This window comes from Amblyomma maculatum, chromosome 3, assembly GCF_055883805.1.
Source record: "Amblyomma maculatum isolate TAMU_Amacu chromosome 3, ASM5588380v1, whole genome shotgun sequence".
Taxonomy (NCBI): Eukaryota; Metazoa; Arthropoda; class Arachnida; order Ixodida; family Ixodidae; genus Amblyomma; species Amblyomma maculatum.
Window position 1 is genome coordinate 214,304,778 of NC_139346.1, and position 16,492 is coordinate 214,321,269.

General features: G+C 47.6%; 1 protein-coding gene across 1 annotated transcript; it reads right to left on the reverse strand.

The window, feature by feature from the left end:
* Positions 1 to 4,890: 4,890 nt before the first annotated feature.
* On the reverse strand, positions 4,891 to 16,281 carry LOC146197670 (uncharacterized). The gene is made up of 5 exons (XM_084597222.1): positions 15,944 to 16,281; positions 12,549 to 12,672; positions 12,171 to 12,461; positions 8,107 to 8,220; positions 4,891 to 5,532 (listed from the first exon to the last, which is right to left on the reverse strand). Exons 1-5 carry the CDS (start codon positions 16,279 to 16,281, stop codon positions 4,891 to 4,893), a joined length of 1,509 nt encoding a protein of 502 aa, XP_084453348.1.
* Between the last annotated feature and the right edge of the window lie 211 nt (positions 16,282 to 16,492).

Below are 16,492 nucleotides of genomic sequence, written 5' to 3' on the forward strand. Positions count from 1 at the left end.
AGGATACTCCAATACCATTTGCAGCTAATGATAAATCAATAGCTGAATGAGAATTTGCTCTCATATAAGTATAGGCGCGGCTATTATAACATTTTACATAATTTCTTGACAACTAAGACCAAAGTAACTGTCCACTATAGACTGTTTTGAAACTCCATATGACATGATGGGAATTGAAGTCCCCAGTACAAAACTACATTTGAATTAATTGTCAGCAAAGCATCTAAACAATCTGTCCTACGGACGCCTGTGGGAAAGTAGATATTTGCAATTATGACCGGGACACACTGCGGGATAATCAACTCAACGGCAAGTATCTCACAATCAGGCCCAATAAATTCATGAACCACTTTCGCACAATGACCTAGATTTGTCGAAATCAATGTTAACAAGCCTCCGCCCCTGCCGTGTGGGCGATAAGCTCTAAAAACACGGTAATTTTTAACTGTGAAAGGACGATTATGAGACAGCCAAGTTTCTTGCAGTAAGATAATATCAGGGATAATTTTAAGAATAAGGTGCTGCAGGTTGTCGAAAGATAATAAGATAGAGCGACAATTCCCCTGGAGTACAGAGATTCCCGCCATGATTATTGCTTTAAAAATGAGGCAGCAACAGCCTCTTTCAACACATCCGTTTTCTTTGTAATTCCTTGAGTACCTTTCTTATAGATTTGACATGCGGATGGTCTGATTTATTAGGAGAAGAGGAAGCGCGATGCTTCTGAGATGGGCAGGCCATCTCAACATCTGACTGACATGCGGTAGAAATAGGGATTGGGTCAGTATCGTTTACATCCACAGGCGTGGACGCAGAAGAGGAGGTAGGTTAAATGTTATCTACTGTGTTATAGGAAATAGAGCAGATAGATGGGGTTAGAGTACCTAAAGACGACGATGCAGCCTGTGCGGAAATTATTTGCTGCAAAGCATCGCTGAATGTATTAATCAAGCGATCAGTTGTACCCCAGCAACAGCCTTCTCTACTACAGCAACAACCAACTTTGTTAAACTTGCTTCAACATCAGGAGATGAGGTGCGGACAACATTTGCGTATGAACTATGTCTCTCTGCTACTAGGGCATAAGCATCTGCACGCGAGCACCTGTCGCGTCGAATAATGTCTAGGACACTCTGCGCATCGGCAATCTTTGAGCAAGTGGGATCATCAGCTGTATGACTGCATTGGCAAAGGCAGCTGTTAATAGACCCAGAGGTTTAGTGATCTGAAGAATAATCAGCGCTGCACGGCGCGGCAGCGCGTTGCCGACTTGCAAGCTTTGGCACTGTGCCCAAAACGCCAGCAATTTTTACATTGTAATGGCCGAGGATGTAAAGGGTCAACACGGTGTATAATTGGCCAAACTTTAATTTCACTTGGGCGAGAGGACTCGGCAAATGTGGCATTAACTGACTCCGTTGAAACGCGTGAGCCTCCAGCCTCTCTGCTACAGCGGTACACTGACAGGATACCAACACCGGCCTCATGAAGGTCCTCAAGAATCTCTGCTGGCGTAGCTGAGGAATCAGCCCCGCAGATTATTCCCCTCACGCATCCAAGTTGCTCTGAAATAAATGCCTTTACAGGCAATGAGGCAAATGAAGTGCAATGCAATAAGTCAGCAACGCAGTCCAAGTCATCAGATTTGCATAATAAACCTCTTTTACCAAATGCTCGCACCTCCGAAATCTGCAGGTATATCGACTGGTTGCAGCTTTCAGTTGATCTTGGATAGAATTCATGATGTCGATTTAACTGTATGATAAATAGCTTATTATTAGAAATTAGTGTTGCTAAAATAATTTGGAAATTTGAGGCGATAGGAATAGAAATCAATAAAAAAAAAGGGTTAAAATGTAAAAATAATAAAAATATAAAAAAGAGTATAATTCAGACAGATCAGCGTTAACACAGAAATCTTCCGGCAGCAATATTATAGTTGTGAAGTAACTCACACGCCGGTTTTAGGCCATACCCTTTGACGGTTGCACCAAAGCAGAGGAGGAAGAACTGTAAATGGCAGTCCTAGGCGAGCAAGAGGTACTTGTAAATAATTTCTTCTCTGAGTAGCATACCTGTGGCAGGAGAGGATATAATGTTCAATTGTTTCCACGCCATCACATGACGCACAAAGATTCGACGGTGTGAATCCACAGCGACATAAATAAAGATTGAGGCAAGGAATTATACAACGCATGAGCGTCATGGAGACCTCACATTGCCTGCAGTTACAATATCAGACATTTCAATGGAAATTTAAATGCTTGAAATCCGTAGTCGCAAGTAGTGACTCATGGCTCAAGGAGTGTATCGTTTGAAACCGTTCAAAACGGGATATTTTTTAGCAAAATAATATTAGGTACAACATCGGCAACAGGCCCATTGAGAGCCGAATTTGCTAAATAATCCGCCATTATACACCCTTTGCCCAACTCTGGAAGTCAGCTTCTCTGCACAGCAAAAACCCCTTCACCATGGCGGCCCAACCTGTTTTTGGGGGCAGAAGTTGGGTGCAGCGCTGAATACTTTTGTGTCAAGCCTGATATCATGCATAAACCTGGGGAGCAGAATTCTCTCGCTTTTGAAAACGAGGAGGGAGCATACGGGCGGGAGAGGCGATATGAATGGCACTTGCCAGGAACTGGCTTCCCCGATGCATATTGCCATTCCCTGAAAACTGCAGCACCGGAAGTGCCGGGTGGTGTCACTAAAAAATAAAACAAAACAAAGAGGAATTCAATATAAAGCTATTGTAGGTACAATTTTTTATTTTTTTTTTAATTAACAACATTTAAATAAATTACGCCCTTATTTCCTGGAGCATGTTCTCCTTTAGGTTGCATAATACCATGTTTTTGTTCTTAACAGCAGCAAAACCAGCCACGAACACAGCCAGGATGTGATGGTATGACAATGGTTACGCTGTACAATTACCTTCACCATACTCAAATTCTGTCTTCAGTGAGTGTATGTTACCTTTAGGTTGCGTTCAGAGACAGCTCTCAGCAACAATCGCCTTTTAACATGTTTTAAATGTATACTGAACAAATATCCAAGAATATTGAGAAAACACCACAACTACACTCTTAAGACACGATTACATTAGTACAGACACATAATTCGGGTTCGTTTTGAGGGGATGGTTGTATTTTTGACGTTTTCTGAGCGGCCACCGGGTCAGGGGCAGCGCGCTCCCGACTGTGAGCCGACGGGTGTGACTTCACAACTACCCTTAGCAACGTCATGGCCCCGCGATGCCACCGCCCCCGTACCTGAAGTTTGTTGACCGGCGGCACGCTGTGTCGGTTCCCCCACGTCGCGCCGTGCACAATGCTGCGAAGTGTGGAATGCTGTACACGAGGGAGGTCGAGGGAGACGCGTACGGACAATTGTTTGCGCGCTGGAAGGGAACGGTGAATTGTGCGCAGGAACACGAGCAGCAAAAAAAAAAAAAAAAAAAAAAGCACGTCCGTCTGTGCGCTTTGTGAGTGCAACGGGACAAAGGAAAAATGAACAGGTGCGACCGGCCGCGATGCGGGTAGTTGTGACGTGATATCCGGTTTTGTCAGAGCTTTCACAGGAGCCCGCTAGGTGCGCCGATTTGAGAAATATTCCTTAGAATACTTACTTTCCGCTCATTTCTGTTCATAAAGTGGATTGTTTTGGTCACTCCCAGTGCGATAGCTACCATTTGCGCTGGAAATTTCGGCGGCAAGTTTTTTTATTCAGTATACCTTTAAATTATCGGCGGCATTGCATGATTTCGTGTGCTGGCCGTGACCGGACATAACAAGTTTTGCAAAAAAGCTTTACCAGTCGAAAATAATCATGTTGACTAACACGCACATAAAACAGCATCTCAAGGGGTACTGCTTCCTTAAAAAGTTTTGCCTGCTCCTCTAATGTCACAACGTATGTTTTTTTTGCTTTCCTCTTAGTTTTTGCATTAGTTTTTGCACCGAAACAGCGACGAGCAATAGCTCAGCAATCAGCATCACAACTCTAACCCCTACCCCTTTCGCGGCACACACGGGGGAAGGAAACACTGGACATGTTGTTTTTCAAATGCTGGAGTGCTTGTTGCTAAATCAAGCTAACTGTAATAACATACGAATAATATGCTTCTGATTGTAATCTTAAATAATACAGCATGAGCCATAGATTCCCCCCCCCCCCCCCCGACAATCTCGAGACTGAAGCTCAAAACAAGTCCATTTCTCCGAAGATCACTAAGGCCACATAGTAAAGGCTTCTCAATAATAATAAAAAAAGAATATGCAAATGGCATCTTTTTTTTCTGAAACAAACAAAACAAAAAAAAAAAAACCTCGGCGACCGCCGTCCACGACGCGAATGCAAGAGTGCAGCCGACACTGTGAATAGCAGACATGGAAATAATAATATAGAGGCTAGCCTCTATATTAACATGCCGTTTTGATGTCAGTGGCCAGTGGTTACCAGACCAGCAAGCTGTTTTAGAAACTATAAAAACAGGTTGATATTAAATATATCTACTTCATCGAATGGGCTCAAATTTCGAGGAATTGTAATTTCACTTATGTGGAGTGAAATGCAGTAATCAGTTTATGCTCAAATTTTAGCTGTCATGGCCCCTTTTGAAGGAGAAGCGAGCCACCGGTGCCGTATAAGGCTCCTAATCGAAAATCTGACCACGCATTTTTAACCTACACCACCTACACTAGGGTAGTAAATCTCCTATACCTCCAATGGTTTTCTGCTACACTAGTGTAGCTGGTGTAGGTTAAAAAAAAAAAAGGCCGTATTGTACTTCATGCGCGGCGCACCACTACCATGTGTTTTAATTAAAAAATGCTTTTAAATTAGACGCGGACCTTGCTACAAGGCGGTAAATATTACCGCCACCAACTGTCATTGCATCGTCGTAACGGAGAGCGGCAGCTGTTCGGGCGGCATCTCTAGGCTGCTTGCACGTCTAACCAAGCGGTAACAGAGGTAAAGGAGGAGACAGCAGCAGAGTGCCATCATGACAAGCACGGCGAGGGACCGCAGAGCCGAGGAAGTATCAAAAGATGCACCACCCCTCCCGTACACGCGTTTCTTCCGGCACAAGCCTGTGCTCTCCGGACACAAGGTGAAGTTAGGACAAGCACTGCATGTGTCACCGTCGCGGTAGATGGGCCTTTGCAAGATGTTGCCGCCCGGTCCGTAGTTGCACGTATATTTGCACATGTGGGGAATGGTGGTCCCACTGTGAGTGTAGTACACGTATCCGCATCCCACGTATTGTGTTGCGGCCCAGATGACTTGGGTGAAATGGCCAGTCGCCACATGTGTGGTGTACACGAACTTGGCGACGTCTTTGGGCGAATAGTCCTTGTACTCCGCGAACCATTCGCTGATGGCGAAGGTCCAGTTGGACGCTTTGACAGGCTCCCCGTGTCCGCTCCAGGCTAAGTTCTGGCCCGTTCGCTCGAACCGCCACGTGAAGCGGTCCTCCGCCTTGTCATGCTCCAGGCTTTCTTTCTCGAGTTTGCAGAAATTAGCGTGGGCCTGTCAGAAAAAAAGAAGACGACATCGCATTGCAGGTTATTTCTTTCTCAATGCCTGAACAGAGAGAATTAACAGAGAGTCGAAATTAAATAACAGATCACAGCAGAAACTGCATTGGAAGAATGCGATAGCATACAGCTACTGTGACGTACTAACTACCAATCACTAACTGCATATTACTAATTATCTATCACTAATAAAGTTATCACCACATATCACATCACTAATTATGTTACCGCTAAATGCCTATCACTGATTTTCTTATCACTAACTACCTATCATTAATCTTCTTATCACTAGCTACCTGTCATTAATTATCTTTATCATTTATTGTTATCACCAGTAATACATATTTTATGATTTTACTATTATATTTTATTTCCATTAATCACTACTATTACTCTGACTAATGACTCGATATTACATCACCATGTGATGACGTCACATCCGACGACACATTTTGAAGACGGATTTTGCGAACACGTTTTGCGGACACAACATAGCCTAGTAAGGCTTTCTTCTTAATAAAAATCTGGATTAAAGACAACTGATATTAAAAAGAAAGCTGCATAATTCGGATGCCTCGGCCGCTCTTGTCGAATTTAGTGCTCCTTTATGGCGTTAAATTTGCGCAAATTTGAAGGAGTTTGGCCCCGCTGTTGTTCATCCAGACTAGCGGTGGCGCTTTAATTTGTACAGGGTTGCCGGCGGATGTGAGGGGAATCTCTACTTGTGGCACGAATGACACTGGTGCTTATAGAAGCGGAAAGACTTGCAATTCGTAGCTGCAATAACCAGTCGACGAAGGTATTATTTTTTTGTTTTCTCTGTCATTCCGCTATTTTAACGCGATATAGCGCTAAAGGCCGCTTTCTCTAGAAAGTCCGTCGCTGTCATCGTTGTGAAAGAAAAACCCTGGTCAAGCCTCTGGTAACTGGTAGTTGGCAAGGGACATGGCCAGGCTGTGACTGGTCGCCGTTTTGTGCATGGCAGCGAGACATCATGACTTTGCCTATAGTTGGAAGGAAGTATCAAACTCAGGCAGCTCTTTTGAGATGGGAGGGTGAAACAGGAATCGAACCCATCGGGACACTTGCATCTCAACTGAGACACGCTACTGCGCCGTCGTTGTCCCCTTCTCCTCTTTGTCTCGTCTTTTTGCGCAATATACATTACTATCCAACACGCTACTCATTGGCCACAAAGGCACGTCCGATGGATTGGTTAAAGTGGGGCTTTAGATCCATGCCGGGTAGTTTTTCCCCATCATGTGCTAGCATGAGAATATGTTGATAAGTATGCGCGAGTTGATAGATTCAGTAGAAGACAAATTAGGAGATCGGTGATTAAGGGCGTAGCAAAGTGCATGTTCGCAAACCAGGATCCACAAGAGGAGCAGCAGACGGGAGCTGAAGGTGGAGCTCAAGTGTCCCCCAAATTTTTACTTCGGTTTCCTTCCGCGTAGGTTGAGGACTGTGCTCTCAGAGACATGCGTGCCTCAATTATTTTATATTGCATTGTGAGCCTGTGCACAAAGTCTTCCGAGGAGTGCATGTGTGTGGGGCTGTTCACGCCCTGAATGTAGAGGACATATGTGTTGGTTCTTTCGAAAGTGCGCGCGCTCCACACCATTTATTTGAAGTGAATAGGTGCTATTTAATTTGCTAAAGGATCAAGTTGTGCACTGTGTTCAACAATATTGAAAAAAAGAATGTTGGTGATTTCCCTTCAGAAGCGGGTGGTCACAGTTCCTGCGTCTTAGCTGGAGGCTGAGTTAATAAAAAAAATTATTCATGGTGGGGTATGATGGCGCCTTGTCGCGCAGTGTTTGCTCGCCGTTGTTGCAGTCGAGCCATTGTGGTGGACACGGCTTCAATTTTCTGTACGTTTTCGGTTTACTCGAAGCAAAACGCCTGCAGGAAGGTGGTGGACTCTTTATGCGGCGGCTACAGTCGAGTGCAATGGAGCGCCAGGTGTTCGGTGATTTCTTCTTGTTGCCCGCAGGCTCTGCACACAGCAGCTTCCACGTCGGGCGCAGCAGCGAAGTGTCGGCGGTACACCAGAGGGCGGAGTCGGAGTGGGACCTTCGAAGAACATGTACTTGCTGCGAAGCCGCTGAGAACGGGAGTACAATTGCGTCCTGATACCTTGGAAGTGCAGGCATCGGTACGCCCGGCGCACCCAACGTGTGTCGGGCATGAGACGGAGATGCCCCTCAAAAGCGATTTTACTCTTTGCTCATGGCCTCTCTTTGCCTTCAAATGAGGAACTACCAATGCCCCCATGAATGACCTATGGCAACTTGACCATGGCAAGCGAATGCTATGCGGCCGGCTTAATGTTGTCATCGTTCAATTAAGCCGCGCTCGTGTTGCTGCGGTCAGACACACGACCACGTTACCGAAGTCAGGCTGAGTACCTGTGTCGCTTTCCAGAGCTCGCGTGTTATCTAGTGGTTGCATCACCAGATACATCGTCGGCGTAATATATACCGCTGGCCCGTCGTGAGGGTCGTCGCAGGTATCTTCATATGCCGTGGAGCCGCCCTCTTCGGTGCTGATGGTATTCACTGACCTGCGGTATCAGCTCACCACTGGGCAGAACCACGCCGAGAGCTTTGTTCACAGGGTTGGAAAAACGAAGTACAGCGGACTTCTTCAGGCTGAACTCAATTCCAAGCTCGGTCAGCTGATTCACGGAGACGGTGACGTGTCTCTGGAGCTAAGTTTCGCTTTTAGCTAGCAGGGCAATCTTCTGCAATCAGCAGTCCTGAGATTGTTCGGCTGTTGGGTATCCTGGCCCATGTGAAGTGGAGCTTGAAGACCAGGCCTGGATTGAGTGCTTGCTCCTGTCCTGAACTGTATAGCCTGTACAGTAGTGTAGGCGTTGTTTGAGGTCTCTGCGCATTGTCCCTGGTTGAGAGGACGCGCCGCCAAAGCATGCCACAAAGGTGTTATTGTGGAGGCAGTGCAAGAGGTTTTTCCCTTCTCTTGGCACACCTGAAGCATCGCTTTGTATTGGGCACACTGTCGATGCCTTGACAACGTTCATAAAACATCCCTCGACATGATGCCTCTGCTGAATGCGCATTTTCAACCCGCCAGTAAAGTAAGTTTCCGGCAAACGAGAGGGGATTGGGGGGCGGGGGGGGGGGGGATGCAGGCACGAGACCCCGCCCTTTCTGACGGAACCGAGTTCACGCCTTCATTGCAATTATTTCTCGTGTCATAAATAAGTGCACAGTCTCGGCGCGGGGTCTCAACAACGCAACCACGACGACACATGGTTCGCAAGCCGACGGGGACATGTATTTCGCCCGCTATGCGATCGTCTAAAGCTCGATGACTCTATAAAAACCTTTAGGCCGGCTTTTAGCAAGGGAGTAAATGTCTTGACCAGAATGTCGGTAAACTCTGGCAAATATTCACTGAATATGGTTTAAAGATATGTGCACCGCATCTTAATTATCGGACCTTGAGCTAGAAAATATTCCATGCATCGCTGTGTAGGAAGTAACTGGTTCATTTTTTTAAATACCCAAATGGCATTCTTGTCCTCTTGGAAATTCTTTGTCGTGTAATGAAAGTGTTTTTTTTTTCTTGGTCGTTATCTTGACTTTAATTTACCGATAAGCAGGCAGCGGGATAAGGGTTTTGAACTGCAAGGTCGTGAAAAATCCGGTGCGAGGCAGTGGCTACAGTTGACGAAGAAAACCTATTTTGTCTTTGGAAGTCGATATCTTTGGATATTTATTGCCCTGAAGCAATAAATATCGTCACAAAAAAAAAACCTATTTTGTCACGACATGACTTCGGCACCCCATGACCTGGATTATGGACGGATGTCATTCTGCAGAAAAGACGCTAATTGATTTTCACAGAGTTGTCGATCACTAGCTGAGATGCGGCGTTGTTTCCGCCTGTACACGGTTTCAAGACCGGTAAGAGGCTATCTTGTGTCCGATGCCTTCTCACAGGCCAATGTCGTCAGGGCTGAAAGCGAAAAGAGAGACAGTGCGCTATGCGTTTCACTGCTTCTTCAATCTTGAGCTGGGTACCGATGATATTGTACCCGATGATATGTTGTCAGAAGTGGATGAACATGGCTAAAAATGAAGGTGATTGCAGACCAGCACTGAGCCGACTGAGCTTGGTTCTGTAGTTCATATTTCAGACCTAGCTGTCTTGCTCAGTTCTCCATAGTGCCGCTCGTTTCCGGATGACTTGAAGTCGACTTGTAAGGGCACTCTGATAGGCGGTGCTATGCGAGACAAATCCGATGTCAGTATTCCTGCATTTGACCTGCTTGCAAGAGTTCCTCTTTCCCCTGCACAGCCTTGTTAATAAACGGCTGAGAGATGGATGCAAGGAGTGGAGACTTGAAGTTAACTTCGGCTTAACCATCATTAAGCCAATCCGCTCCAAGGATAAGGGGCAGGGCATTCCGCTCAAACACTGCTGCGTACACATTAGCATAAGGCGGCCATATGCTGATTCGCAAAGAAACTGGTCCATGGGGTATCACGGAGCCTTCTCCAACAACGAGAAGGGGTGGTCTTGTCTACGGCTTTACACTAATATTTACAGATAGGCTGGTGTGTAAGTATAGAAGGGTTAGTAACTCTGTGAGGAAAAACACTGATTTGATTAATTCATTTGGCTTCAGCAATGACTCACGTACCCCCGCGGACAAAAGTGGTATATTCCACGGGCTGCGAGAAAACTGCCCGCTAGATTTTTTTGACAGAGAATAAGCAGTTATTTCTGAGATATGCATACGGTACCCTCCTTGATATACTTTCCATCTAGTCTAATCAATTTTGTGTGGCACATTTTTTATAGTGAAAAAAAAAATGCAATCGTTGCGACTCGCGTGGAGTATACCACTTTTGTCCGCGACTGTACACTTGAGCTGGACCCAAGCAATTCGCCTTCGGCGCAGTCGACACGCTGTCGACGCTTTTGGGATGGTTAGTGTCTTATCTCCATGCACTTACTAGCAAGGTGTCTCCTTTGACAACACTGTAACTGCACAGTTACAGCAAACTTCTGAACAGGTTGGGTGGCAGCGCTACCGCACTTGAAAAACATTTATGCATACCCAGCCTTTTGGGCTGTAGTACGAGTGGGCTGTGGTGCTGGTGCGCTTTGTCGAAAAGGCAATAACTGTGAGGTGCAGTCAGTATTGGTGTCGAGATCGAGCAGAATCGCCACCTAGCGGCATAGCGGCGAACCCTACCCAGTGTGGATGCGTGTTCGCGTCGAGTGCCAGCCCGCAGTGATTTACGTGCGCGCGTGCGGCGTGTACAAGAGTGCTGTTTGTTTGTTTTGCGGTTCCTGTGCGCTTTTGCTTACCTATCTGCCTCTTGCAAAGTAAATATGAATCCTTTAAAAAAAAAAAATACTTGTCTATATCGAGTATGTCACGCTGGAAAGGACATCATCAGTCGTGGTGGTCGGTGCTTGAGATTCTTTGACAAGCGGTGTCTCAAAAGAAGCGCTGCTGTCGTTAGGCGTCGTGTCAAAGCAAAACAGGTTGCTGCCGTCAATACAACTTAATCAAACGCTCAAAAATTGTATATTCTAGTTTCTGTTTGGAATACTGCAACAACTGAAACATGCGACCGCAGACTGCTGCATAGCAAAATCCAGTTTAAACAAGCCACTCTGTGCCTTGTTGCTTCTGCTTGTCTGCTTGCTTCTTTTTTTCGGCATGCTTTTTGGTTGGTTGGTTTGTGGGGTTTAACGTCCCAAAGCAACTCAGGCTATGAGAGACGCCGTAGTGGAGGACTCCGGAAATTTCGACCACCTGGGGTTCTTTAACGTGCGCTGACATCGCACAGCACACGGACGCCTTGCTTTTCGCCTCCATCGAAAAGCTGCCGCCGAGGCCGGGATTCGATCCCGCGTCCTTGGGAACAGTAGTCGAGCGTCGTAACCACTGCGCCACCCCGGCGGGATGGCATGCTTTTTCAAAGTGGCCTATCTTTCGACAGAACACACCTTTCTTGTTGCGCTGGGCAACTGCTTCTCGAATGAGATGGTCCGGCGCAGAAACTATAGCTGGTTTGGCTGTTAGCAGTCTTCTGCCTGCGTGTAAACGTGTTTCTACACGCCATTTTCTTAGACTTTACCGCGGCGACGCAAGCGTCTGGGATCGCACTGTCGTCCCCTTTTAGCTCAGTTTGCTGTTTCTTCACCGTTTCGCTCGTACGCTCTTTTGCCAAAACAATGTTCAGCGTGAGATTCGGATCCATCTGCTTTTCTTCCGATAATGCATGCTCGCTTAGACTGACTACGAACCGGTCTCTAATTAGGCGTTCCTTCATGTCCTTAAACTCGCATCGGTGGTGCAGTGGTAAGACGCCCGACTACTGTGCCGGAGTTCCCGGGATCGAATCCCGGCCTCGGCGGCTGCGTTTCGATGGAGGCGAAACGAAGTGGCGTCCGTGTGCTGTGCGATGTCAGCGCACGTTAAAGATCCCCAGGTGGTCGAAATTACTCTGTAGCCCTCCACTACAGCCCCCTTTCTCTCTATCCACTTTCACTCCCACCTTCATCCCTTCCCTTACGGCGCGGTTCAGGTGTCCACAGAGCAAGTGTGACAGATACTGCGCCTTTCCCTTCCTATGAACCAACCATCTGTAGCCTGATAAGCTCGGTTGTGGACTCGACTACAGTTTCGCCCAGCTGCTGGCTGCGTTGATTAAAGCGAGCACTCTCGTAGACTGTATTCTTGGTGTGGACGAAGTAGCTATGAAGCTTCGACTTTATGAAGCTGAGGTCCTTCATTTCTTCGTCTGTGACGTTCAACGACCGAAGAATCTCCCGCGATTTTCTGCCCATTGTATAGAGAAGAGTCCTTGCTTGATCTTCGTCCGGCTTCTCGTGTAGTCCGGACGCGAACCTGTAGTCATCGAATTCATCCATCTAGGCAGGCCAGTCCGCGGCGTTATGGAAGTCGAAATGCCTCGGAGGCTTGATTCCCGCCATTCCAAAGCGTTGCTTGTCGCTTGCCTCCGGAAAGCTTTGATGCAGTTGCTGGTCGTTCGCCGGTTGACGGGGCTGCAGCGGTGCTACTTCGGGGTCGGCTTTGATCCCACATCTGACACCATGTCGGATGTTGTTGTTGTTGTTGTGGCTGTAGGAAGAAAGAAAAGAAAATGCACGGGCCTGCTACTGGCTCTGTAGCTGAGCCACCTCCGCTGCCTCGTGCAGATAGAAGAGAATATAGATAAGAAAAAAAAGGAAGAGGGAAAGAAAGACGCGCGCCGCAACAACAGCCGTCGTCCACCACCAGCGGTGGCGTGTGCAATGACGGCCTAGAACAGATAAAAATTCGGTGCCAGGCTAGCCCCCACCGCAAGCGGCGGTGACCCACCTGTACCAGCCCCATCAGGGGAGACAACTCTTCTCACCATGTCGGATAAGCAGACAGACGCTTGTGGTATCCTGACCAAGAATTACCCTCTTTAATGATTAGCCATCAAATATATATACAGCCAGAACAGTCACATGAATTCCGTGAGAGCTGGGTGAAAGAAAGGAAAGGGAAAGGACGGTCGGATACGCAGACAGACGCTTGTGGTATCCTGACCAAGAATTACTTTTTTTAATGATTAGCCATCAAATATATATACAGCCAGAACGGTCACATGACTTCCGTGAGAGCTGGGTGAAAGAAAGGAAAGGGAAAGGACAGGCGCGCACAGTCAACACCTCCTAGACTAGGAAGTGTTGGCACAATGCGTCTCAGGATGACGCCACAGTATATAGTTAAGATCCCAAGGTGGTCGAAATACTCCGCAACCCTCCAATACAGCACCTATTTCCATCTTTCAGTTTTCACTCCCATCTTCCTCCCTTCCCTTGCAGCGCCCTTGTAGCGCGGTTCAGGTGTCCCCGGAGAAGCGTGACAGATACTGCGCCGTCTCCTTCCTGTAGATCAATTTGAAACGCCGCTGATTCCGGATTTACTGCATCTGCTTCTGTATGCTGTGTGGTGCGGCATTCGAGAAGGTCGTTGCCAGGCACGGCCTGACAGACACCAGTTGGGATCAGGAACCACCTCAATCCTTGTAATGTACCCTGGTTCCCACAATAAATGTTTTACCACCACCAGCTCAAAATGAAAGGCGCAGCACGGACACCTGTATCAGACGCCCAGCGAAATCGGCTTCGTATATGCGTGAATCGCCTAGTGAAATCATCGGTCATGAACGGATGGCGCGTCATATGTCAGTTCAGGTTACTAGACATGAGCGGATGTGACATCATGATGGCTTCACACCTGGTCACGATGTCACGTCCAGCCATGACCAATGACGTCATTGGTACTCATCATCACTACATGTCGCTATCACTATCATTACGGTCACTATATACCACGAACTAAAGTTCTTCGCTGACAGTTTAAAGGTAAGCAGAACCGTGTAGAATTTCGCGGTATCCCGCCGAATCTCGCGAATAAGTGTGACACTTCTCGCCGGCACACACATGCATGCACGGGCGGACGGATAGTCCTGTGCGTATAAAATATTACAGGGGACACTTCATCTGCCCCTTCAGTGGTGTGATACAAGAGTCTAGGCTACAATCCCACATATACAGCCCCGCTTTAACGGAACCGTATCAACGTGCCTACGTGGGGTAACATGTCTGACAGAATGTAAGGGCCCTGGCCAGCCGATTCGGATATCACCCTCTCGCATGAAAGGAGAAGCCCGAGTCGGCAGCTCCTGGCAAACTTAACGTCTGGCAACCCTACGTGTAGTAAGTGCGCGGCCATGTCAGCTGCCAGTTACCGCTTAACCAGCGCCTTGCTCGTTATTTTTCGCTCACAAAGCCCACGCCGACGCTGGATTTTCTGGTGAATGAGCCTTTAACGTTATCGCGTTAAAAACACAGTTCCAAAGCAACGCTAGCATGCAAACGCCAAATTATGCAAATGCAAACCAGCCTTCAAGCAGCATGCAGCTGTCGCTTTTTCTAGTTCGCAGCGCGATATTGAGAAAAGAAAAAAAAAAAAAAAAACAGCAGAGAGGGCTGCCTACGTGTATGAAGGTGACAGCTGGCTTGCGCGATGCGATGCCGCGGTGGCCCCTCCCCGCGTTTCCTCCAGAGTGCCCGGATAGCAGTGTTGATGGATGTGGTATTATCGAGGTGCCCTAGATTGTTCTTGTACCAGTATCACGACGCCCTCTGTACTCTTCCTGCTTTTTTTTTTTTTTTAAGGGACCCTGTACGCTCTTCCTTCTCTGATTTCGCGCTTTTCCAAATACGGCGCTGGTTAGAGTCGCGATCGCAAAATAGCCTCCAACCTGACTGGCTGGTGCATGCTGAATTGGAAGAGAAATTTTGATAGTACCCGGAACGCTACACAAAGAACGTTTGTGTCACAATGTTGATAAGGAAAAGGGGAAATCTGATGCCACATGAAGGTATCTTAGTAGTGCTACACACCGACGCCATCTTTACGAGTACCGGCATATGTCGACACGCCCACAAAAACAACTATAGACAAGATTTTGCGTAACGTGGCTATAAAGGTCTTCGCCTTAAAATAACTTGCGTTTTGATATCCCAGGAAGAACCTCGCAACTCTGCGGGCCTGCAGGTGCTTGTTTCCGCTGTCCAGCGTGTGGCTTGTCTATTAGCGCTATCCCACACTAAATAAAAGCAGTCACGTGGTAACGCTTTACGACAAAGAAGGGGCTCGCCAACACTATCATCACCATCATGATCGTGGGGTCTGCGAATGCTGTTGCTCTTAGTATGCCTCGATGCCAACGCTGACGGCAGCGCTGCATCGAAGCAATCTATAATTGCTCCAAAGTGCAGCCACGCGCATCATTTAACTAGTCCGGCACCCTACGCGGCTTCGTGCCAACAAGTCCAAAAGTGACTATTTTATTTTTTGCCATCGAGCCCGTCACACCAGTAATGTGGCAGAACGATTTATTGTCTTGCTCCAATCACACCAGCTATAGAGAATGCTACGCAGCCAGTCGGCCAGTACCTGCTGGCGAGAGCAGTGTGCCGTTGCAGAACAGTTGAGGCTCTAGCTCGGGGAGTGTAATCCTGGCCTCTTACGGGTGCTTCGCAAAAGACCCCTTCAGTGCTAGCGGAATAATAGATTAAGAAAGAAAGGGGATACTTTTCATACTTCTGCAGGGAAAGAGTGCCTGAAATGAGGACATTTCATGTCTTGCCGGGATAACTTTTACTTACGGAATGGTACATTGCTGGCGAATTATTGCGTTACTGAGCTGGCTCAATTTGGGACGCCTACTGGAAGTATAACGAAATCACGCACTCTGAGGCAGGTGCAGTGCCGGTACAGCCGGGCTAGTGCGCTCGGGCTGTGCACAACTGAGGCTTGACGAGACAGGTGAGTGATCGCGTATGCTTACTACGCAGCCTGCTGCACATGCATACGCACCTGCGCCACCTCGGCCAGATCGTAGTCCCAGTACAGCTCTAGCATGTCGGCCGCCTTGGGGTAGCCCTCTAGTCGACCCTGCGCTATCTGGCTCCGGTAGTTGTTGTGCAGCTTCAGTATTTCGTTTCTTTCAGCGTCAGAGACGCCCGCCGTGAACACTTGGCACCAAGGGCTGCGTGGTTTGCACGCCGTATGCGTTGGCCTCTTCTTGTATTCGGGGCGGCAGGTACTTTGGAGTCTCATGTTGTCCAGGTACGGCCAGGTAGCCGCCGCAAGAAGGAACTGGATGGCTGCAGCAGATTTCGCCATGTATTCGTTGTTTTCACTTCGGTGCACAATGTGGCGACTGCGCCGAGCGATGGGCCCTTGCAGCTGCCGTCTTCTTCTTCTCCTTGGCCTCTTGAAACATGGCAGATAACCATTTGGGGGGATTGATCAAGGTGTAGAGGCATACACAAGAAAATTTAAGCAGGTGAATGTGACAAAATGTTAGCTCCAAGCGACAATTTTGAAAAATGTC